The 25,574-nt window shown below is 44.7% G+C and overlaps 3 protein-coding genes across 6 annotated transcripts in view; 2 read left to right on the forward strand and 1 right to left on the reverse strand.

The window, feature by feature from the left end:
* Positions 1 to 25,574, forward strand: part of DPH3 (diphthamide biosynthesis 3) — a 271,923-nt gene that overhangs the window by 168,280 nt on the left and 78,069 nt on the right. The window lies entirely within an intron of this gene.
* RFTN1 (raftlin, lipid raft linker 1) overlaps positions 1 to 25,574 on the forward strand; it is a 203,402-nt gene that overhangs the window by 161,154 nt on the left and 16,674 nt on the right. For all 4 annotated transcript variants that reach the window (XM_050779561.1, XM_050779559.1, XM_050779563.1 and 1 more), the window contains exon 7: positions 362 to 477. In XM_050779561.1, the coding sequence (XP_050635518.1) occupies positions 362 to 477 (116 nt within the window). The remainder of the gene's footprint in view (positions 1 to 361; positions 478 to 25,574) is intronic.
* The window catches only part of OXNAD1 (oxidoreductase NAD binding domain containing 1), a 92,130-nt gene continuing 71,001 nt past the window's right edge, over positions 4,446 to 25,574 (reverse strand). The window contains exon 11 of the mRNA XM_050779569.1: positions 4,446 to 12,331. The gene's annotated coding sequence lies outside the window, so the exon portion shown is untranslated. The remainder of the gene's footprint in view (positions 12,332 to 25,574) is intronic.

The raw sequence follows: 25,574 nt of genomic DNA on the forward strand, positions 1-25,574 counted from the left end.
GCTTCTAAAAACTGTCTCTAAATGATTGTGTTTTACCCTGGATAAGTTCTCCCCAGTGCATCCTGACGCTGGAGCATGAAAAGGAAGGTAAACGCGTGAAATCAAATGGTGATTGCTAACAATGAAATTTGGGCTCATAAATCAAGGATATTATTCAAAACTGTGAGGTAAATTAGCCTCATTCATTCTGATAGGGCTAGATAGACTCTATGGCTGTATGTGCCTTCTTTAATTAACATGCTGAAAAGATGTTCTGATTGGGATTATTAATGAATGCAGTGGAAATGTTTGCTGCTTAGAAGACTTCTGCCACAGACGGTTTACAAACCACCCCCCACCCCGCCTTTTTCTTTTTCCACAGATTCCTTACATGGCTTAACAGATGGAGTATTCATCTTTGAAGCTGTTTCCACAGAAGATAGCAAAACCATACAGGGCTATGATGCGATTGTGGTTGAACAATGGACAGTCCTGGAAGTAAGTGTGGGGTTGGCAGCCCTGCTTCTTTTGTTTAGACAGCAATTGTTTTATCCGCCTGCTCCATCTGACCGTGGGGCTGTTGCTCAGCTGTGGCTTTCTTCTGAGAGGGAGCTGACCTGGTAGGTCCTAGAAGGACCCCCTTAGTCCTTTCATTCCCCTCTTTTCCCACCTCCAGGTAGGGGTGGGCCCCGCTCTTCCCTTTCTGCAGGAAAAGCACATTGCGTGTGCCTGGCCATTTGGTGGAAGGAGACTTGTCGTTCATTAATTTGCATATAACTGACAACTCTAAGTGATATAAATGAGGCCACATAGTTTGTGGCCTCCGTAATAATCAGAGCAGCATCGTTGTCAGAGCCAGACCCTGTGGCTCCCTGTGCCAGCTATCCTTAGAGTTATGCACATGAGCTCACTTAATCTTCACAATAAGCCTTTTAAGTAAATACTGTTATTGCCCCTGTTATATAGATGAGGAAACCGAGGCACAGAGAGGTTAGGTCCCTGGTCCAAGATTACACATTAAATACTGAAGAATGTATTTGAGAAATGTTGACTCATGAGGCCACCAAATTGCTGTGGGCAGGGGAATTCCTCAAACCATGTTCTGCTGGGACTTTGGAGGAGCGAATTTACTCCTAAGATTCACTAGTGTGTACCTGAAGGGCATTTCTCTAACTATGGAAGCGTGACTTTTTAGCCTACTCTCTTGCATACACAGCATCTGGGATATAAAGGGGGAAGCTATTTGGACATAGAGAGCTGAATTCTTGGTTTTTTTGTTTGTTTGTTTGTTTGTTTGTTTTTTGAGATAGCTTCTTGCTCTGTCGCTCAGGCTGGAGTGCAGTGGCATGATCTTGGCTCACTGCAACCTCCGCCTCCCGGGTTCAAGCGATTCTCCTGCCTCAGCCTCCAGAGTAGCTGGGACTACAGGCACCCGCCACCACGCCCAGCTAATTTTTGTACTTTTAGTAAAGACAGGGTCTCACCATGTTGGCCAGGCTGGTCTCAAACTCTTGACCTCAAGTGATCTGCCTGCCTTGGCCTTTAGAAGTGCTGGGATTACACCGTGAGCCACCGTGCCCAGCCATGGGCATAGAGAACTGATTTCTGAACACCATGGAAGAACACAGGATCGGCATTGCTGGGAGGGCCTCTGCCAAACAGGGCTCTCCAGGCCGAGGGAAGACAGGGGTGGATACAACTCTCTGTGAGGAGTGTGGGGCGCTGAGACCCACTAGACAGCCAGTGCTTGCCACACCCTTGTGCCTGCCAGAACTGCAGGCTCGAGGCAGTCCCTTGCCTGGTTATTGAAGTGGAGATGGGATGGGGCGTGAGTTGGATGTCTCCCGGGACACTATGACTCAGCTTTGAAGCTGCAGCAGTTCCCAGCATGCGTGAAGTGAGGAGCAAGGCTGTTGGGGGGCATGCCTGCGTCTGAACAGGGATGAGAAATAACTGCTTGCAAGTGTGATAGTAATGGAGTACCTGAAGGAACTAGAGTCGTCAGAAGCAGGAGTTGGAAAGTCACAGCATCCGGGGCTGGTTAGCAAAGGGGCCAGAAGTCCTGAGGGAAGTAAGGAACCAGGTGACGACCTGGTGTGAGATCAGCTCCACCAGTCACTCCTGTGTGACCCTGGGGCCCATAGTCTCTCCAGGGTCCATGCTCCTAACTAGAAATGGGATGCAGAGGAAGTAAGGCTCAGTCCAAGATGCCAAGTGAGTGTGGGCAGGTCCTGTCACTTCTCAGGACCCTGTCCTTCCTCAACTGTAGCTGGGCAGGTCACATGGCCCATCACGTGTGGTGGAGTGAAGGCTCCAGGTGGTGGTGAAATATGAAATGCCAAGAGTTGGGGATCTGAAGGACTGAGCAGCCGGCATTCAGTTTGCTCTGTAACATTTGGCTGTTAACAGTAGCGATGCATGGCTGCACCCAAAACATGTGCCTGAGCCGAGTGATTGGCAGACCATGGGGATGTGTGTAAAATTCCTGCTGTCTGTATATTAAAATGGCTGTTAAGGGAGGGCTCTGTGGTTCCTCAAAAAAGATGACTTGATGGCAGTGATCCAAAATCATCTATAAAATGGTTCTTAAAAATTAGTGTGACTGCAGGACCAGTAGCATCAGCATCACGTGGGAAGTTGTTAGAAATGCAGATTCTTGGACCCCACTCCAGATCTGCTGAACCCTCTGGGGGTGGGGCCTGGCAGTCTGCATTTTAGCAAGCCCTGCAGGAGATTCTGAGGCTCACTCCATTTGAAGAACCAGGGTGGGTATAGATGCCACTCCCATGTTGGAACTGTACCCCACAAGGTGATGGATTTGAAAGGGGGGACCCTGGAAGTGATAAGGCTGGGAAGGCTCCGCCCTCATGGATGGGATGAATGCCCTTAGAAGAGAGGCTGCAGACCACTGCCTCCCCTTTTTGGCCTTCTACCTTTGATCATGCAAGGACACCTACAGGGCACTATCTGTGAGGAATGGGCCTTTGCCAGACATTGAACCTGTTGGTCAGTGTCAAGATGCCTGATCTTGGACTGCCAGCCTCCAGAAATGTGAGAAACAAGTTTCTGTTGTTTATAAATTACCCAGCCTGTGGTATATTGTCATAGGAGTAGGAATGGACTGAGACACAAATTGGTACCAAGAAGTGGGGCTGTTGCTATAACAAATACTTGAAAGTGTAGAAATGACTTTGGAACTGGGTAATGGGTAGATGCTAGAAGAGTTTGGACATGCAGGCTAAAAAGAGCCTAGATTGCTGTGAATGGAGTGTTAGGGTGATTCTGTTGAGGGCTCAGAAGAAGAGGAGAGCTGTAGAGAGGGCCTCAGACTTCTCAGAAATTATCTAAGTGTCATGATCAGAATGTTGGTAGAAATATGGACAGTAAAGGTCATTCTGATGAGGTCTTAGATGGAAATGAGGAACAAGGTATTGGAAACTGGAGGAAAGGCCATCCTTGTTATAAAGTGGCAAAGAACTTGGCTAAATTGTGTTCGTGTCCTAGCGCTTTGTGGAAGGCAGAACCAATGAGGGATGAACTAGGATATTTGGTGGAAGAAATCTCTAAGCAAAATATTCAGGGTGCAGTGTAGCTGTTCTTGGCTGCTGATAGTAAAATGCAGGAAGAGAGAAACCAACTGCAAATGGAGTTTGTAATCAGAAGGGAAGCAGAACTTAAAGATTTGGGAAATTCTCAGCCTGGCTTTGTTGTCAAAAATGAAAAAGTGTATTCAGAATAGAAAACTAAGGTTGGCTAAGCTACTGTTTGATAGGGAGATTGGTGCTGGTGGAAGGATGCCATATGCTATTCACCAAGACAATGAAAGAAAGACCTGAAGGCATTTCTGAGATCATCAAGGCTGCTGCTCCCATCAGAGGCCTGGAATGCCAATGCCTGGGGGACAGACCTGTGTCAAAGGAGGTGACTTGGGCATCCTCAGTATCTTCAGGCTCACTGCCCAGTGCTGTCTCAAGTTTCCGCTCCACGTGGTCAGGCTAACACAGCCTCTGAGATTGACATCTCCTGAAAGCAGATGGAGGAGAGATCTTGTGGGAAGACTGTACTCCTTGGTTTATGGGTTTCTCTTCCTCTTTGCAGCTGGTGGAAACAAGCTTCAGGAGTCAGCTCTGAGGTCACCTCCTGCAGGGTGAAAGAGCGCTCCTCTGTGTTCTCATAACTCTCTGGGCATGGCTCTATCACAGCTCCTGTTGTACTCCATCAGTGTTATTTATTTGTCCACTTTCCTCCCTCCACTGTGAGTTTCTTGGTCTGGGAATGTTCATCTTTGTTCTCCAAGGCACTCCAGTAAATGCTTGCTGATTGGGTTGAAGGCTTTTTGGTTCAGCCCAAGGTAGACTAGTGTTTCTCAAAATTGATCTCGTATCAGAATCACCTGGAGAGCTTTTAAAAACACAGCTATCCAGGCTCTACCCCTACTTCCTATTCAATGGGTGTCTTAGTCTGCTTGGGTTGCGTAACAAAATACCAGACTAGACAGATTAAACAACAGAAATTTCTTTCCTCTCAGTTCTGGAGGCTGAAAAGTCCAAGATCAAGGTTCTGTTGGGGTTTGGTTTCTGGTGAGGGCTCTCTTCCTGGCTTGCAGATGGCTGGCTTCTCACTGTATCCTCACATAGCTTTGCCTCTGAGCATGCACAGGTGGGAGGGGGCCACTCTGGTGTCTCTTCTTATAAGGACACTAATTCTGTTGGATCAGGGCCCCATACTTATGACTTCATTTAACCTTAATTACTTCTGTAGAGGCCCCATCTCCAAACACAGCCAAACTAGGGTTTGAAGCCTCAACATACACACTGTGGGAGGATATAAAATATTTAGTCTATAACGGTGGCTCTGAGATGGGGCCCAAGAATTTGCATTTTCTAAGACATTTTCAGATGAGCTGATGCTGCTGGTGTGGGAACCCCACCTTGAGAATCCCTGTCTTAGGGGAACTAAGTATAGACAGCTCTGTAACCAGCACAGCCCAGCAATGTCCAGTCCAGGACAGGTTCACCCACAGCTCAGCTCTTTGAAGAGGCTCCGTTAGACCCTGACTTGGGCCTGCAGACAGCCCCTCTCCTGCCTGCCCCTCTCTAAGGCTGAGGGTATTTTTCAAACTCTCATGTCTTCTACCCTCTACCAATTACTTCTTTTCCCCACCCTTTTGGCCTCTAGGAAAGATTTTTCCTTTTTAAGGCCTCAGCAGGTCCCTTTTGGCTTCTGGTTAACTGCTTTTCTGGTAACCACAGTCTTCCCAGGCAGGCCTATAATCTCTAGGGCTCTGACCACAAAATGTCCCTGACCAGTTCTTTCTCATGTCTCACAGTGGGGCCTGGTCTGTCCCTTTCCTGCTTCGTTACTCCTCCTGTGCTGATTCCTCAGCTCTGCATAGATGTGCCATTCCGATTCCACCTTGTCTCGCTGGCTTCCCTCTCTCTTCACGCGCATGTACACATGCACACACGCACATGCACACACGAAAATGTAGTGTGCGGACGGTGCAACATATTGGCAAGAGAGCAGTGATTCCAGAATCTGGCCTGAGTGTGCATCCTGCCTCTCTGATTCCCAGCTGAGTGATGGACTATGTGAAAAGCAAACCACCCCTGCTTTGTTTTTCTATTTTCAGTTGTATAAATGGGGATACTGGTAACGACCTCTCAAAGTTGATGAGAATTAAAAGAGAAAACATATTAAAAAGTTGTGAATGTAGAACGTGGCACATAGTAAGCCCTCATGACATACTGCTTTCTCGGTCAGTCACCTCGTATCATCATGAGACAGATCCTTCCCCCATTGCCTTTGTGGTATGCTAAAAGCACAGAGGCGGTTGGGCTAGGGTACCTGTAGAGTCAAATGCAAATAATTGCATTTTGCTCAGTTGGAAACCGACAGCCTAAAATTAAAGGCAGTTGTAAGATAAATGTGTATCCATAGGGCATTTGTAACAGGTATTTTGTTGACTTTCTTTGAGTTTACAGTCTAGTGTGTGAGCAGAAAGGGTAATTCTTGGAAAGGAAAGGAAAAAACTACATAAGATGAATAGGTAAAGAGCAAGATGCAGACACAGAGACCTCTGCTTCCCTCTGCATCTGTGTATCTTTGAGCCTGACAGCCCATCAGAGCTTATAGACACCACCAGGTGCTACCTGAGCATAGAGACTTTTCCATGTTTATCCCTCTCCATGGAATATGTTCTAGAACATCAGTGCTTATCGTGAAATTTGGTGCCAGAATGGAACATAAGACAGTAGAAAAAGCACTTATAGCTGATGCAACTGGTATGGTGGCGGGTGGGTTAATTGAAAAAGTCAAAGAGACCCAAAGAAAATCAGATTACTATCTTACACATTTTATTTGAATGTAAAGTATGTAAACACATGTCCATTTGCCAGTCTTTTTGAGTTGAGTGTCTGCTGAAGTAGAGTTCTGCCTCATCTTTCTCATATAAACCACACCCAAAGTGTGCTAACTACAATGTCCAGTATCAGTTTCTTTAAAGTATCAATGGAATCTGACTGCAGAATCCTTCTATGTTTTCATGATTTCTTTCTAGTCTTTCTAGTCCCCATGCGCAACACACATCTAATTCAGCCACAGTTGTTACTTTTTAGTGATTGTTCTTTGTTGAGTCTCTTCAAGGAATTCAACTTAGTTTTTTGAGAAACAACTTGTTTTTGCACTTATAGTTTATATGCTTTTAAATCATTTAAGACATGTAACTAGGAAAATGGGTCTAACTTATAGAAACACATACAGCTTACCCCTGACATGCTCAGTTGGTGAGGTCAGAAGGGCATGAGCATCCTAGAAAGCTGCTGCTGCCTGCGAGGACTTGACTTCTCTCAGGGTGGACTGGACTTCCGCGAGTACAGCTGCAGGGAGAATGGCTTAGGGCGTCATTACAGCCTCTGCAACCCCACAGACTTTGTCATGAGGCTCTGGAGTCAGCTCTTCTCCACTCTCTGCCTGCGTATTTAATCTTTTGTTAACTCCCATTTTATCTCATACTATTCGCTTCTGCCCATTTCCCCAGCCTGTCAAGACATTTCTGATCATGGTTGTATCATCCTTCATTCTGGGGATCTTCCAGCCTTGGCTTCCCTGAAGGCTTCATATGTATGGTGGCTCCTGGCTGGTCTCAATGGCAAACAGACTGGATCAAGGACACAGTCCTTGGCACGCTATAAGAATCTCTCCACCAGTGCCTGACACTAACCCAAACCATTCTGCAGTGGATTCAGGTGGCCCTGTTGTTCCACCTTCCGTTCCTCTCTTGTATTTACATGAAAGGCTTGATGAGATGCTTTTCTGTAACTGAAACCTACTCTGTCCTGTAACCCTGTCTCATAATCCTGTGTAACAACACATTAGGTCTCACTTGGTCTTCATGAAGTTCTGCAGGTTTCTGGGGCTCAAGCTTTTGTTTTCAAAGGCTCCCAACCATCTCTTTAAGAATCCACTCTAGGATTTGCCAGGGAGTAACATCAATTTCTATGGTTTCTAGAATTCACAGGGGAGCCAATATTTGTTCTTTTTAAACCATCTGGTTTTTTTCTTTTATTGCCACAGTTTCTCCAAGATAATTATTTTGGTTCTGAGATCATAGTCTTTAGTGCCAAAGACAGCAGTTCTCTGCCTTTTTCCTGTGATAGGGATGATTTTCCTGCAAATAATCACTCCCATGAAAGGCCCAGGAAATCAACACCCAAACCCCTCCCAGGCTGCATCTCCATCCTTTCCCACCGCAAAGCGAATCATAGCACAGGTGAGTGCTATGGAGGTCAGAATAGCCTCAGCTCTATTTTAGCAGCTCTTTCAGTACTTTGACTTTTATCAAATTCGTGTGTGCCACTCACCTTGACAGTTACACACCTGTTTACAGAATAGTATGTATGGATGACTGCCTTTTCCTTAAAAAAAAAAAAAAGTGATTCATCTCAGCTTGAGCTCATTTAAAATTTTCAAGTTTGCTTCAGAGGGCATACTGCTAACATCTGCTAACAATTTGAAATGCCCACTCCCATCCATGACTCAGCAATTTCATACTTCACGTCCATCTCTTCTAAAGAAACAAATGCATGTGTTCACAAGAAGGCACAGACAAGGCTATTATCTCAGCATTATTTGTAATATCAAAAAAGGTAACAATATTCATGTCCATCAGTAGGGGAATGGTTAAACAAAAGATAATATATTCTTATTATAGATTAGGTCATTCTGTATAAGCTGACATGGAAGGAATTGCAGGAAATGTTAAACAAGAAAACTAAGTTGCAGAATTATCCTGTGATGGTTAATTTTATGTCAACTTTGCTGGGCTATGGTACTCAGTTACTTGATCAAACACCAATCTAGATGTTGCTATAAAAGTATTTTGAGATGCGATTACCATTCGTCTCAGTAGAAGAGTAAAGCACACTACCCTTCATAATGTGAGTGGACCTCATCCAATCAGCTGAAGGCCTTAAGAAAAAAGATTGAGATCCCAGAAGAAGGAATTCAGCCTCCAGACTCAAAACTGCAACATCGACTCCTGCTGGAATTTCCAGCCTGCTGGGCTACCCTGCAGACTTTGGATTTTACATCCCCCACAGTCATGTAAGCCAGTTCCTCAAAATGAATCTTTCTAGATACAAGATAGCCTACTGATTCTCTTTCTCAGGAGAATCCTGATGAACACAGATATAAATGCTGTGATGCCATTAATGGGGAGAAAACTTCACAGAGTCTCTTAGACTTTAGCCATATTTGTCTCCTTGTAGAAAAGAAAGTAAAATAGGAGTTGAATAATCCCATTTTTATTGTCTTGAACATACTCTTCTTGTGCAACTTCTTGCTTTCAGCATGATTTTAAACGGCGTGTGTGTATACGTGTGCACACACGCACATATGTAATTTGCATATCTCATCTCATTCTAGGCTGAGGTGCATATGTGTATACCTCACGCCACCTGCACACCTCAGCTCATTCCAGGCACAACATTCCTCCTCTTTTGGGTTTGCCTCATTTCTGTCACCATCCCTGGAGGCTCAGGTACCCCCTTCTGTCCTTGTAAATTCACACTCATCTATCTCCACAGCGACAGTGGTTTTCCTTAGTTGCCTCCAACTTTTATTTTAGGGTGACATGTCCACCTGGAGCCAGCGGGCCTGTGAGCATTTCTTGTCATGGGGCCATATTAAACTTTCCCCTGAGCCTCTGAAATTCTTTCTTCTTGTCTCTGGAGAGGGCCTCTAGTACTCTTCTGCTATTAGGAACTTCACAGAGAAAAGCTTAGTTTGTACAGTTTGTGTTGCCCAGGTAAGTCATTTCCCTTCCCATAATGATGGGGAAGAGATTACATTTAGAAATAGTGACCCCAAAAGGTCATGATCTGATTATTGAGTCCTGACTTCTGATCTGAAGCTTTGACCCTGTCCTCGGATACTGGAGCCTGGGATGGCTGTCTGTCCCTCTTTTATCTCTTTTAGCCATTATTTTCCCTCTGCCTCCTCCTTGGCAGCAGCCACTTGCTTGGGCGTTCTGAAATGTATGTGGATTGTGGCAGTGGCAGGACACAGAGATGATGGGCTATTGGACCAAAACCAGCCCTCCTGCTCCCCCATGGGGCAGGTGGGCTAGACTAATCCATGAAAGAATACATAAGAATGAAAACCATTTGAGATGGTGGAGATTAGAGGTTCCATAACAGAACTCTCAGGGAACTGGGAAACTCCATAGGCTCAAAGAGAATGACTGCTCTTTGATGCCCAGGAACAAGGATGCAAAGGGGCGTTTGCTGACGCCCCACACATCAAGGAGCCTCGGGAAGAAGAGCCTACAAAGGAAATAGGAAGGCATTCAAGGCTAATTGTGCCCTGCTGACCAGAAGTGCCCTGGGAGAGAGCAGAGACTGAGGAAGGCCTCCTGGACACACTGGGCTCCAGCTGGGTATTGGCAGTCAAGTCAGGACTTGAATGGGCTAAGGGATTGAGTGTGGGGGCTCCCTGCTGTGGGAAGTGACAGGAGCAGAGGCCAGCTGGAAGAGAAGGCACATCTATTAATTTTTTTTATAATTAGAACACATAATGGATAATGTGGGTGAGCTCCCAGATGCCTCTGATAATGGATAATGTTGGTGATCTAGATGCCTCAGCTCCCTTTTTACCATCGTGCTTTCACCTCAAGCAGGCAGCACTTGTGCCTCTTAGCAGAGCCCTGCCCCTGAGCTCCAGGAGCCTGCCCTGCTTTAAGCAACAAGAGCCACAAGTGCCCTGAGGCGGTCCTCGTCAATGACAGAGGAGTGTGGGTGTACGAAAGCTCTGCTCCCTGGCCTCAGAGGGGGACAACTCTGAGCGTAACTCACCCCTCAGAGCTCCCCACAGGATCAGACTAAGCCACTGGTCACGGGATGTCCTTAAAACTGCGTCCTTCCTGGGCCGCTGCTACTGTGTTGTCCGACTTCCCCCACTCCCTCACTGGCAGCACATCCTTAATAAGTTACTTGCACATGAATACTTGTCTTAGTGTCTGCTTCTAGGGAACCTGGCCTAAGAGCATGTGTAAAAACAATTCCATTCAGGAATATTACATTGCAAATTGAGATAAAAGTTACTGGAGCTTTTATAGTAATTTTAAACAAAATGCTGACAGTGCAAATGTGTATATAGTAAAGACTGAATCCTCCTCTCTCCTCTGACCCTCACTTCCCTAGTTTCCCTTTCACAGAGAACGCTCCTTCCAGAGAGGAGGTGGTATACACACAGAGGTGGGTGTGCACGCAGAGCTGGGTATGCATCTGTATAACGGAGAGGCAGAGGGAGATTTTATACACATAGAGGAGAAGGCCGAGTAGAGAGTTGAAAATGCTTTGAAGATTAGAGTAATGAGGCCACAAGACAAGGAATGCCAGCAGCCACTAGCGCCGGAAAAAAACAAGCGGATTCTCCCCCTGGCCTCCAAAAGGAGCAGGGGCCTGTTATAACCTTGATTTTTGACCCAGTGATCCTGATTGTGAACTTCTGACTTCCAGAACTGTGAGAAATTTCTATTGTTGTAATCCATCAATTTTGTGGTCATTTATTATAGCCACCCTAGGAAATGGATATAACATGCATGGATGTCTCTCCAGGGTCACCCTGTAGGGAGTCCTTGACAGTATGTTTGCATGTGAAGAGTCTGGGGAAGACTTTGTGGTTGAGGCAAGGGCCTGGACTTCTTGCAATGGGTTGAAAGGAGCCATAGTGGGATTTTCATCAGAGAGCTGTACATTGGGACAACTGGCCCTGGAGAAAGGGCCAGAAAGGTGGATAGAGCAACAGAAGCCCAGGGAAATAGAATAAGGGTGGTGGTCATGGGTATCAGTTAGGTTGCTTTCCACTGTTCATAGCAGGAAATCCGACTAAAAGTGGCTTAAGCCGTAGGGGTGTTCATCTCATCTCACTGAGCAGGAAGTCTAGAGCAAGATGGGGAGGTTGCAGAGTCAGCTTTTTCAATGGCTTAAAGATGCCACCAGGGACCCAGGTGCTGCCATCTTTCTGTACTCATCCTCAGCCTGTCTGCGGGCCTCTCCTCATGATCCTCACAAGGTGACTGTGGCAAATCTAGGTGTCTCATGCAAATATGATGACAATGGTGAACAGGAGCAGTTTTTTCCTGCCACATGTCCCTTTTTATTAGCAAGTAAAACCTTTCCCAGAAACCCCCAACAGATTTCCTCAGGTCTCATTGCCCAGACCCATGCCACTTGTCAAGAGTCATGCTTGTCCAGGCCTGGGGGGTGTCAGTGAGGAAGGAGGCCTGGGCCATCGAGGGGCTGTTGGCTTTGGCAGCCAACAGAATGTGCCACTGAGGGGGACTAGCAAGGCAGGATGCTCCTAGAGGTATTTTCAAGACTGGACTTGTTGACGGTCTGGATAATGAGATGACAAACGGAAGTGTTTGACCTTTAATCTTTATCTGCACTTTTTTCTTCCATAAACTCAATTGTCCTATTTTCTCAGACATCCATATTTCACTTCATATACAACATTTAGTGATACAAGTAAGATATACCTTTTTAAAAATTTATCCAACAAATAAATATTGAGTTCCTACTGTGTGTCAGCCACTGTGACAGCATGATGAATGGATGAAATTCAGGCAGGCAGGATTGATTCCATTTAGTCAAGGGAAGGAGTGTAGTCATTAAAAATGAATGCCCACCCCCTGGCCTTTCCACATTCATCAATAATTCCTCTTCATTGTCAAGCTTCCTGAGGGGTGCTGGAAGACCTTAAATCACAGAAACCTTTTAAATCTGACGAGGGGAGAGGCAAGTATGCCATTCTGGTGAAGATCATGGGGCAAAGTGAATTTCGATTCTTGCTGCAGAGGAAGAAAGGATGAAACAAATGATCACATTTTCAAAATCCTGTGACAAATGCGGTTTAAAATATTCAAGGTACACCACAGAACGACAAGAAATAAGTGTATTAGGGTTCTCCAGTAAAAAAAAACCAGTAGGAGATTATGCACACACACACAAAGACACAAAGAGATTTATTATAAGGTTTTGGCTCATGTGATTATGGAGACTGAGGAGTCCCACAGTCTGCTGTCTGCAAGCTGGAGACCGAGGAAAGCCAGTGGTATAGTTCAGAGGCCTGAGAGCTGGCAGCTGATGGTGCGGATTCCAGTCCAGGTCCCAAGCCCTGAGAACCAGGAGCAACAAGGGCAGAAGATGGACATTCCTGTTCAAGCAGTCAGGCAGTGTTAATTCAGCCTTCCTCCACCCTTTTGTTCTGTTCAGGTCCTCAATGACTGGATGATGTTCACCCACATTGGGGAGGGCCATCTGGTCTACTCAGTTGGCCCATTCAAATGCTAATCTTTTCCAGAAACACCCTCACAACATGCCCAGAAATAATGTTTATGCATCCTGTGGCAAGTTAAGGGCTCAATGTGATAACAAGGGCTATATCTTTAGGTTTTCCCAATGTGTTTGAGATAAAAGGGTTGGAGATAATTCTATCAGAGCTTTAAACACACACACACACACACACACACACACACACACACACACCCCCTACTTATTATCTTACAGTTTCTGGGCCAGAAATCCAGGTGAGCTGAACTGGGTCCTCTGCTGCTTAGGGTCTCAAAAGGCTGAAATTGGATGTCAGTAGAGCTGTGTTCCTTATTAGAGGCTTTGGTGGGGAAGAATCCACTTCCAAGTTCATTTAGGTTGTTGGCCTTGTGGTTGCAGGTCTGAGGTCCTTGTTTTCTTGCAGCAGTTATCCAGGAGCTGCTCTTTGCTCCTAGGGGCTGCCCCCATTTCTTATGCTTTCCATGTGGCCCCCTAAAAGAGCTTTTCAGATGCATGAGAGCCACAGATGAAGAGAGGGCAAATGGTTCTCCAGAGACAACTGAAGTATATTAAATCAGTGAGCATAAAAGGTTGGAGGGTGTTCTTGTAGTTATGTGTTCACTCATTACCACTCCTTGAAATATGTTCTCTGAAATTTGCCTGGCCAAGGCTTTTAATACAGCTAAATAAAAAGGAAGGGCCTATGGGTGGTGTATAACTGGTTGAGAGGCCGTACTTGGCAATGATGTGCTTTCATTGGGAGGAGGTCTTTCTTCATGGGCTTTCTGATGCCATCCTGTGCCTTGTCCTGTTTCACATCTTTTTCAGGGGCTTGTGTAGGGATCTAGAAGGTGGTGGACCCGAAGAGACCTGATTCTGGGAGGCCACAGAATATCTTGGGTGGCCCTCAGGATCTAAAGAACATGGATGCTCTTGGGCTCCACAAAAGCATTCCAGTTGGGCAAAGGGGAAGAAAGCCAGGTCATGTCTGAGAGTGGGGAAGACTCTGAAGCACCCACCCATGCCAGGGTCAACCAGAGCTGCTTGTTCTAAATGTATCTGTTTTTACATGTTGTTTCTAAATCAGATTATAGTTGATGCTTAAAGGAAGCATCCTACTAATAAAAAAAAAAAAAAAGAAAAGAAACAAAACAACCTTGAAAATTACTGATCTAATCCATTTCCTTTTTTGAGTAGGTTTTCCAGACTTCTTAAACCCCTCCAATCTCTTACCTCTTAGTATATGAATATTGGACTAAAAACCAGTTCAATAAATGTAATAGGAATACATTTAAGTATCAACAAATTGCATTTAAGCTAAAAAAAGTCAATAATATAGAATGGCGAATACCTGATTTGACAATAATTCCAAAGAAAAAGAGTTAATACAGGCCAAGGATGTCTCTACTGCTTCCCTCCAAGTGCTCTGGGCTGTGACCCAGTGAACATTTCCAGATCACAGCCCATGTTTCTTTGGGCTCACTCTCTGCTGAGACCCTGCTCCACCTCCGATCTTCACTTTTGAGGCAGTTGCTCGCCCTTTCCAGCCCAACCGTAATGCCACCAGCTTTGTGGGGCCATCTATAAGACTATCAGCGGGCTTTGCTCTCCCTTCCTTTTTAAACAACCACATTTCACCTTACCTAGGAATTACTGAAGTTACCAAATTGCTATGCAAAGTCCTTGAGTCAGGGACCAGCCATTCCTTATATTCATGGTTTCTGGATCCAAATTAGTTCCTTTTGTGTTGCAGTTTTTTTTTTTTTTTTTTTTTTTAAACAAACATTGATTGAATAAATAATTGGATGAGGTTAGCACTGCTTAGAAAAGATATCTTTGACCAAATTTATGAAAACACATGCATGAAGGACTTCTCCCTCTTTTCTTCAGTCTACTGCTGGCTGACTTGGAGTCTTAGGTTCCACCATGACCACCATATTGATGAGAAACATAGACTCTAGGGTACAGGTGAGAGTGACAGCGACGGGGGAGACACCTGGAAATGGTGGGAAACAACTGGACATGTTTATCTTGGAGGAGGAAAAAACAAGGGCAATCAGGTAGCTGGCTTCCTCATATCTTTGAAGGGCTGACTTACGAGAAAGGAAGTAGACTGTTTTTGTTGGTTGTAAGGGAAAAACTAGGTCTATTTGGAGAGTGTATGTGGAACTCTTCAGCAGAGGAAGTGGCTGGGGCCTAGGATTGTCAACTCCCAGATGCTGGTGTGACTCGGATGTTCCATTACCACTAATTAGGAGGGATGTTTTAGGCAGGAAGGACTAGCGCAGTGGTTCCCAAACCTTGGTAGTCCTCAGAATCACCTGAGGACTTATTAAAAATTCACATTCTGGCTGGCTAGCTCATGCCTGTAATCCCAGCTCTTTGGGAGGCTGAAGTGGGAGGATTGTTTAAGCCCAGGAGTTCAAGACCAGCCTGGGCAACATAGTGAGACCTTGTCTCTCTACATTAAAAAAATAAAAATTAGCTGGGCATGGTGGTGTGTGCCTGTATTCCCAGCTACTCAGAGGGGCTGTAGTGGGAGGCTCACGGGAGCCTGGGAGTTTGAGGCTGCAGTGAGCTAAGATCATGCCATTACACTCCAGCCTGGGTGACAGAGCGAGATTCTGTCTCAAAAAAATAACAAAAAACACTTTGGGAGGCCGAGGCAGGCAGATCACGAGGTCAGGAGATCGAGACCATCCTGGCTAACACGGTGAAACCCCGTCTCTACCAAAAATACAAAAGATTAGCCCACCGTGGTGGCGGGTGCCTGTAGTCCCAGCTACTCGGGAGGCTGAGGCAGGAGAATGGTGTGAACCTGGGAGGCGGAGCTTGCAGTGAGCCGAGATTGTGCCACTGCACTCCAGCCAGGGGACAGAGCGAGACTCCATCTCAAAAAAAAAAAAAAATTAATTAAAATAAATAAATAAATAAATAAATATGCATTCGCAAGTCACTCTGCCTCCCTGGAAACTCAAAGTCAGAAGGTCTGGCGGGTGGGATTAGGGATCTGCATGTAAAAAAATTCAGCCAGGCCCAGCAGCCACTGGACTAGAGGTCCACCCTGACCCCTTCCAGCTTGAATAAGCTGGGCATGCATGTTGACATGCTGCTTTTAAATCAGTGGCCTCTTTAAACATCCTTTTGGGGTGAAGTGGCAAATTGTGCTTGGCAAATTAGACTTAAGGATTGAGAACTAGTCTAGTGAGGGCAAGAGGCCTCTGCTTTCATTCTTATAACTTTTTTCTTTTTATAAAAGTGATCCATGGACACTTTCTCAAAATGTTAAACATAGTTACCATATGACCCAGCAATTCCACCCCTGTATTTAAGAGAAGTGAAAACATATGTCCATATAAAGACCTATGTACATTAATGTTGATGGCAGCTTTATTTGTAATGTCCAAAAAAGTAGAAACAATTTAAATGTTCATCAAATGATGGATAAACTATGGTATATCTGTATAATGGAATATTATTTGGCAATAAAAAGGAGTAAAGATATATGCTACATGTATGAACCTTGAACATATGCTAAAGTGAAAGAAGCCAGTTGCAAAAGACCACATATTATATGAATCCATTTATATGAAATATCCAGATTAGGCAAGTGCATAGAGACAAAAAGTGGACTTGTGGTTGCCTAGGGGTGGGTGGGGGAAGAGGGGACTGACTGCTAATAGGTACAGGGTATTGGTGTGGGGAGTGATGAAAGTAGTCTAAACTTAGATTGTGGTGATGGTTGTACAACTCTGAATATATTATAAACCACTGAATTGTTGGCTTTAAATAGGTGCATTTTAAGATACTTCAATTGTATATCAATAAAGATGTTGAAAAAAGTGACACGTGGTCATTAAAGATAATTTAGAAAATACAGGTAAAGAAAAGAAAGCAAAATAAACCCCAACTTTCAGCATCACTGGACGATAGCTGCATCACATCTTAGGATAATCCTTCCTGTGTATATTCTGTCTATATTTGCATATTTTTTACAAAAATGATATCATACTCTTCATACTGTTATACATTTGGGTATGTAACTGTATCCTGAAAATGTTCCTGTTATTAGGCTTTTACTTCATTATTTTTAATGGCCATAGAGTACTTCAATCTATGAACAATTTTATTTTAATTTATTTAATTAGTTTTCCATTGGTGGGTTTTTGCTGACTTCAATTTTCTTGCTCTTATAAACCATTAATATTCTTTAGCAATATCACTGTAATTCATGTCAGTTTTGATTCAAGGTCCTTACTGTTTTTAGAAAAATAAACTTTCTATTTTAGAGTAGTTTTAGGTTCATACCAAAACTGAGCTGAAACCACAGAGTTCCCATACAGTATGTAGCCTTTCCAATTGGCTTCTTTCACTTAGTAATATGGATTTAAGGCTCCTCCAATCTCGAGAGCTCATTTCTTTTTAGTGCTGGATAATATTTCATTGTATGGTTCTACTGCAGTTTCTCTATCAGTTACTGAAGGGCATCTTGGTTGCTTCCAAGTTTTAGCAATTATGAATAAAGCTGCTGTAAACTGCCATGTGTAGGTTTCTGTGTGGACAAAAGTTTTCAGCTTATTTGGGTAAATAACAAGGAGTATGATTGCTGGATCATATTGTAGAATATGTCTAGTTTTGTAAGAAACTGCCAAACTGTCTTCTGTAGTGGCTGTACCATTTTGCGTCCCCATGACAGTGAATGCGAGTTGCTATTGTTCCACATCCTCGCCGGCATTAGGTATTGTCAGTATTTTGGATCTTGGCCATTCTAATGTGGCATCTCATTGTCTTATTTGCATTTCCCTAAAGACGTATGATGTTGAGCATCTTTTTATATGCTTATTATTTGCTATCTGTGTATCTTCTTTGGTGAGGTATTTGTTCAGATCTTTTGCCCATTTTTAAATTGGGTTGTTTTCTTATTGTTTAGTCTATGAATTCTTTGTATATTTTGGATAAAAGTCCTTTATCAGATATGGCTTTTGCAGATACTTCTCTTAGTCTGTGACTTGTCTTCTCATTCTCTTGAGGCCTTTACTTTTTGAAATTAGTGAATTTTTATCCCATGAAAACAAATTTTACCTTTGATTTTACCTTGAAAATTCTTGATGTTGTTCAGAAGCGGGTTTGGACAAGAAGGTGAGGGGTAGGGAGTAGCACAAAAGCATTATTCTATTTAGAATCTATTTGGGCCACAGGATTCTGCAGAGTTACCTTCCTGTATAAAGACAAAGTCACTTTGAAAGAAGCAGATACACTCGTCTCCATTAAATGTTTGTTGGATGTTTTGTTTTTCAGTCTCCATCAGTTGGCTTTTGCTGTGTAACTAACCATTCCAAACGTAGTGGCTTCAAATAACCATGTATTAGCTCATGATTCTTTAGGTCATCTGATCAATTCTTTAGCCATAGGGCAACCCTGCTGATCTCTGCTAGGCTCTCTCATATGTCGGCTGATGGCTGAATGATCTAGAGTGGCCTGACTCATATGTCTGGCAGTTGGCTAGAACACAGCCTGGTGTATCTTAACATTCAGTAAGCTAACCTGAACCTCTTCACAGGATGGCAGCCACAGGATTCCCAAGAGCAGCAAGTGGGCAAGCCCCACGTGCCAGCTTAGTTCATGCCGCAGTTTGCATCACATTTGTTAATGTACTATTGGCCAAAGAGAGTCACAAAACCAGCTCAGAGTCAAGAGATGGAGAAACAGACACTACCTCCTGATAGGACCCTCCATAACACACGGCAATGGAACAGAAACAGGGAAGAAACAAGTTTATGTGTGGCCAGGTAAATAATGGCCTTGTGCTTGATGGCCAGTACATGACTGTATCTAATTTTCATACGTGAATATACTTTAACTTCCACATACAAAATGCCCATAAAATGGTAACACAGCATCCTGGCAAATTAATTCACATTTTTGGTGGCAAACTCATGTCTCATTTTAGGTATGATTTACAGCAATTTTGATAAGACTTTGAGGATACAAGACAATGGTGGCAGAACCTACCCCAAAAATGCTAGCACAGGTGCATTTATTCACTCACTCAACAACTAATTATCAAACAAATACTTCCTTAAGTGCCTGGGATTCATCAGGAAGAAGATAAACTCCTTGCCTTTGTGGAATTTGTGTTCTACTGCAGGGGCAGAAAAACAAGGAAGTGCTAATTTGTGATCAATATGCGGAAATGGTAGGACAGGGAACAGAGTGACGGGGGGGTTTTCTAGAGGACCCCAAATAGGGTTGTCCAGTCTCTCTGAGACCATTTTCATTTTCTTGACTTTGGTTTTTTCATCATTGCTTTGTCCCATGGTAGGTGTCAGTGCAGATGCTGATGGGGACCCGGCAGTGCATCTGTTATGGCTCTGGTGGATTTATCTCCGGTAGAGCAGGGAGCCAGACAGAGTGGGAGGCGGATTGCAGGACTTGTGGCATTGGACTAATGAACAGCCAGAGGTCTGATCTGTCCTGAAGGCAGGATATTCCAGCTGGAGGTTTCTGGCACCTCAGAAGCCCTATCAGAGATGGGTCCTCAGAGAGCATGCTGTGGGATTAGTGCGATGCAGTTTGGTTTAAATAAGAGCAAAGCATAAGGAGGGAGGGCTGAGCAAGAATTGTGGTAGCCATAGCAACATGATACTGACAGTTGAGTCACCAGTCACCACAAGGAGAGTATTGGCCAACTGCGATTGCCCCAGCACGGCTTGAGAACGTGGCACCTTTGAAGTTACCAGGCAGAGAAAGTCAGGGAGAGAGAAATTCATCGTGTTGAGCTTTTCCCAGCATCCCATGTCTTACCAATCCCTTCCTTAGTGAGTCAAGGCTGTGACAGCCCAGCGCATGGTGTGTTGTGTGGCTCTGTTCATTGTTAGCTAGGACCGTGAAATCACCTTTAATCTCCATTTCCCCCTCTCTTAAGGTTTTGAACCAACCTTTATTCAGAGACCTCTTCTGGGTTTGCATTTTATGATTATCAGTAAGCTGTTGGGAATCCACTGCTGATAGGTGGAGGGGACAAAGTTGACACTTTTGGGTTCTAGAATTCCTGCAGACTGGCTCTCTCCTCAGGTCCCCAACTCCAAAATAAACATCTTTTAATTATACACTTCAGAAAAGCTTTTTTTCCAATCCCCTTTCTTTTGTCTGGGTAATAGGTAAGGTGAAAAATCAGAAAGGCTAAAGTTATGATGTAGGATCCCTCATTCACCTCTGATGGTCTAAAGAGAGTAATAAAGTGGCAAGTCCCATTTACCCCCAGAGAGCCTAGTTTTCTGTCTCATCAAAGCTAGTGGGAGGGACTTGGCAAGTCTCTGGATGAAGAAAATTTCTTTTTTAATTGTTATCAAACAAAGCTGTTTCTAAGTTGGCCTGGGAGGACCCCCTCACCCTGAAGCAATCAACATGTGTTTAAGATGTCAGCTTCTGGAGGACAGGAGCCCTGTGCTGTTGCGTACGTGGTTCTGATGAGCAGCTGACAGGATGTGACGGCTTTGTGTTGCTTAACCACAGTCAGAACTGCAGTGCCTGTCCCTGCTTTGGGTCAGCGTTGGCCCCAGCCGTCGCCCCTTAGCCTCCGCACGTCTGGCCTCATTACCTTCCCTGTGATCGGGAGCCCTGCATGGTCGCATGCCTTGCCTGGTTCTCATTCTGCTCATGCAGGTGTGTGTGGGCAGATACCCCTGATAAAAAGGATGCATGCCATCTCCCGCCCTTCCATCCGGTAGCCCCTTTCTTCTTTCTGCCTTCCAAGTAACTGACATAAGAGAAACCACATGTACCAGGACCAGATCACCCAGCATGTCCCAGAATCCAGGAGAGTGTTATCTTGCACATGCAGGTTTGGTTTTCTTGCCAACTTGGCATTGTGCTTTAGGAGAAGCCAGGGCAACGTCTCAAGCTAGGACGATCTACCCAGTGTGGGTTTTTATCTCTCTCTTCCAGGGCGAGCTGGTGGCACTGCTGGACCTCACAGTAGGTTATCATAAATTAGACTTCAGGGTTCCAGAGGTAATGCAAGGCCACAGTGTCTGGCCTGGAGAAAATCGGGGCTAGGTGTGCCAGCCTTGAGTGTGGTGACAAATTAGCAACACTCCCCTTCAGCAGTAACTATATCATTGTATTTTCCTCAAATCAAATGCGGTGACTTGGTTTTTTTTTGAGATGGAGTCTTGCTCTGTCACCAGGCTGGAGTGCAGCGGCGCGATCTGGGCTCACTGCAACCTCTGCCTTCCGGGTTCAAGCGATTCTCCTGCCTCAGCCTCCCGAGTAGCTAGGACTACAGGTGCCTGCCACCATGCCTGGCTAATTTTTGTATTTTTAGTAGAGACGAGGTTTCACCACGTTGGCCAGGATGGTCTCCAAAATCTCCTGACCTCATGATTTGCCCACCTCTGCCTCCCAAAGTGCAGAGATTACAGGCGTGAGCCACTGAGCCCAGCCATAAATCAAATGAGGTGACTTTCATTACAATTTTCCTCCTACAGGTTGCCTGGTATGTGGTTCTTCTTAGAATAATAGTAATAAACCAGTTAGCTTCTGCTGTGTAATAAAGCTCCCCAAAGCTTAGTGAGTTAAAATCATAACCCGCACAGGTCAGCTGGGTGACTTTTCCTTCAACTTTTAGGAAATCGACTGATCTCAGCATGTGCCTGCAGGCGCTGATGGGTGGACCGCAGCTAGCAGCTCCAAGATGGCATCTCTCACGTCTGCTGCTTAGCAGGGCAACAGGTCTCTCATTATCCAAAGGCTAGCCTGGGACTGTCCTCATGGCATAGGCAGGGTTCCTGGAGAGTGAGCAGAAACAGCAAGGCCCCTTGAGGCCTAGGTTCAGGATGACTGTAATGTCACATCTGCCATATCCTGTTTGTCACAGCAAGTTCCAAGACCAGCCAAGATTCAAGGGGTGACCAGAGGGACTCTCCCTCTTATGGGAGGAGCTGCCGAGCTGTGTTGATAGTGGCCTGGACACAGGGAGGTCATAATAGACACCATTCTTCCAAACAGTATGTTTCAGGTAATAATTATTTTTATTTCGCTGAGCTCCTACAAGGCTACCGAGTTTGCTGCCTTTCTTACCTGGTAGAGAAAATCAGGCAAAGATGTGAATTCACCAGCACTGGATGGGTAAAGAGTCTCGGAACTGAAGCTTTTTATGCATTACATGTATTTTCCTCTGCCCCCTTTTCTGCATCTAAGAACTAAGCTTTTTCTTAAAAAAAAAAAAAAAAAAAAAAAAAATTTCTCTTTGAACATTATGAAAGCCTAAGTTATCTAAAATGAGAGGACTGCTCTCTTAGACTCTATTATGTTGTCCTAATTACATATCAGCAAAATGTTTTTCTGGGGCATTGTGTGTAAAACAAAGGAGAAAACAACATCTCTAGCTGGCCAGCGTGCCTGTCCCTCCCTCCCGTGGAGGCCTGCGAGGCTGAGGGTGGGGAAGGCCGGCTGTGCTGGCTGCAGAGGGCTTTGCTCTTTCTTCACAGAGCCGCAGGTCGCCCCTTCTCTTCTCCCTCCCTCCACCTCACCTCCGTGGGCTCCATTGGATGGGAACCATGTGCTGCTTCTCCCCACCCTAGACTGGGATCTCCTGGGGCAGAAAAGGCTTCCCAAGTGGCCAAGACAGAGTCAAGCTGACTGAATGTGAGATTCATGAATGAACAGTGGTACCAGGCATAGCCCTGCCCTTTAGCATCCTGAGGGCCATGTGTAGTTTTCTGCAGTGCTGCACGCCGTGTTCCAGCATCTGCTTTCCACTTGCTAGGTAGAGGTGAAGTGGCCCTTCTTTCCGGCTTGGCATTCCCCTTCGCCCTGCCTCTGGATCTCCACTTTCCACAGCTGTATGAGAGCAGGACCCCTACCCTCAGTGAGGGCCGCTGTGGCCAGCATGTGCCGAGCAGGGGCCAGGCAGCCCTGAGAACGCACCAGCATGCTCTGCCTCCTCTGCACTAGCAGCTGCCACCTGTCCTTGCCATCGGCCACTTCCCTCCTGCGGAGTACTGCCTGTGGCCTCCTGAGACCTCACCATCCATCCAGAGACAGTTTCCAGGCTTCTTGTGACTTGCCCTCTTGAGATATTTGATGGTGTGATCAAACTCCCTATTTTTTTTCCCCCTTCAACTTTTAAGTTCCAGGGTGCAAGTGCAGGATATGCAGGCTTGTCCGTGTGCCATGGTGGGCTGCTGCTCAGATCAGGCCATCACCTAGGTATGAAGCCCAGCATCCATGAGCTGTTCTTCCTGGTGCTCTCCCTCCTCCTGCACCTCCGACAGGTCCCAGTGTGTGTTGTCACCGCCATGTGTCCATGTGTTTTCACATGTGTCTGCATCGTTCAGCTCTCCCACTTACAAGTGAGAACATGTGGTGTTTGATTTTCTGTTCCTGCGTTAGTTTGCTGAGGATAACAGCTTCCAGCTCCATCCATGTCCCCACAAAGGACATGATTCGTTTCTGTTTATGGCTGCATAGTATTATGGACTGGATAAAGAAAATGTGGTACAAACTCCCTTCTTAAGCCTGTTTCCCACGCTGGATTGTCCAAGGGCTGATTCCTTCCCACTCAGCCCATTTTCATTCACCTTCTGCTCACCCCCTCACAAGGAAATCCAGCCCTCAGGCAGCCTCAACCCTCCAGGAGTTTTCACCCACCCTGAGTCTGGCAACACCTCCAAGTGTTTATCCCCATCCCAGCCCTTTCCTGGCCCTGAGCTATGGATTAGTTTCCTGTTGCTGCTGTAACAAATCACAGATTTAGTGACTTTTAAAACAACGCAAGTTTATGGTCTTATATTTGTTGAGTCAGAAGTCTGAAATGAGTATTAAGGGGCTAAAATCAAGGTGTTGACAGGGCCACATTCTTTGTGGAGACTTTTAGGAGAGAATCTGTTACCTATCATTGCCAGCTTCTGGAAGCTGCCCATGTTCCTTGGCTCGTGGCCCCTTCCCTGGATCACTCCAGCCTCTGCTGCTGCCATCACCTCTCTTCCTCTGACTCTGGCCTTCCTGCCTGTCCTTATAAACGCCCCTGTGATTACACTGGGCACACCTGGATAATCCTGGCTAAACTCTCCATCTCAGTATCCTTAGCTTAATCACATCTGCCACATCCCTTTTACCATGTGAAGGGAACATTTTCACAGGCTCCTGGGATTAGGATGTAGACATTGGTTGGGGCCATTATTCTGTCTACCACAGGCTGTTTCATTTAGCTGCCGCCTGGACATTTCTATAGGTTCCTCAAACAAGTGTGTCTAGAATAGAATTCATTCCCTCTCATTGTCCCTCCTCATCCTGTATGCCCTGGCTCAACAGCTGAGCAGCCATTGCCCAGTTCTCTGAGCTGTTGTCTGGGTGAAACATAATGTTAAATACAAATCCAGCATTGATGGGCACTTGAGTAGTTTCCAGTGTCCTGCTACTGCAGACAGCTCTCCAGTGAATAACTCAGTGCATTTCTCATTTTTTAATATGTAGGATAAATTCCCAGAAGTGAGATTGTTGGGTCAAAGGGTAAATGTGTTTGTAATTTTGAAAGATACTGTCAAATTGTTCTCCAGGAGGGCTGAATCAATGAGCCCTTCCACTAGCAATGTACAAGAACGCATGCTTCCCCACAGCCTTGGCAACAAAGCGGGTTGCCTAACTTGTGGGTTTTTTACCAGTTCAATAGGTGAAAAAATAGTATCTCAGGATAGTTTTAATTTGCATTTCTCTCATGAGATTCTGCATTTCTCTCATGCGCTTAATGGATGTTTGATTTTTCTGTGATCTCTCTTCATATCTTTGGCCCTTTTAAATTTTGGACTATTGGATTTTTTCAATTTTTACAAGCCCTTTTTTTCTCTGTAATATGAGCTGCAAACATTTTTCCATTTTGTCATTTGTCTTTTATATCATATGAGTTTTTATATAACCAAATTTGTCATTTTTATTTTTTGGTTTCTGGATTCTAAGTTATTTAGAAAGGCCTTCCAGTGTTCCCTTTAAACATTAAAATAATAACATTTTATTATATGAGGGGGATTGGACACAGGCATCTATTTCTTTTCTGAAAAATCTCCGTGAAATGAAACTAAAGGAATGATATAATTAGATAGATACAGGCAATTCTCATATTCTCGGATTCTGTATTTGCAAATTCATCTGCTTACTAAAATTTAATGTAACCCCAAAATCAATACAAATGGCATTTTGTGGCCATTTGCAAACATGTGCAGAACAGCAAAAATTTTGAATTGCCTAATGTGCACATTTCTAGCTAAGGTCAAACAAGGTGATATTGTGCCTGGTTTCAATGTTCATACTAAAAGCAAGTGTCCTTTTTTTGGAAGACATAGGGCCACATTTTTCATGTTTTTGTGCTTTTTGTTGGTGATTTAGCTGTTAAAAATAGCCCCTATGCATAGTTGAATGAAGTACTGTTGTCTAGTGTTCCTAAGTGCAGGAATGCTATGATGTGCTTTACAAAGCAAATACCAGTGGTAGGTAAAGTTTGCTCAGGCATGAGTTATAGTGCTGTTGGCTGCAAGTTCAATGTTCATGAATCAACACTATCTGTTAAACAAGGTTACATATTGATCAGTTTGCAAAAATGTTGCGACCAGAGGCTTCCAAGACCCTAACCCTATATTTCTCTTATGAGCAATGGTTCAATATTCACTAATGCACTGTTCACAATGACTTTATAGAATATAGCTACTAAGAATAATGAGGTTCAATTTTAGGTAGGTAGGTAGGTAGGTAGGTAGATAAATCGAT

Source organism: Macaca thibetana, chromosome 2 (assembly GCF_024542745.1).
Source record: "Macaca thibetana thibetana isolate TM-01 chromosome 2, ASM2454274v1, whole genome shotgun sequence".
NCBI lineage: Eukaryota > Metazoa > Chordata > Mammalia > Primates > Cercopithecidae > Macaca > Macaca thibetana.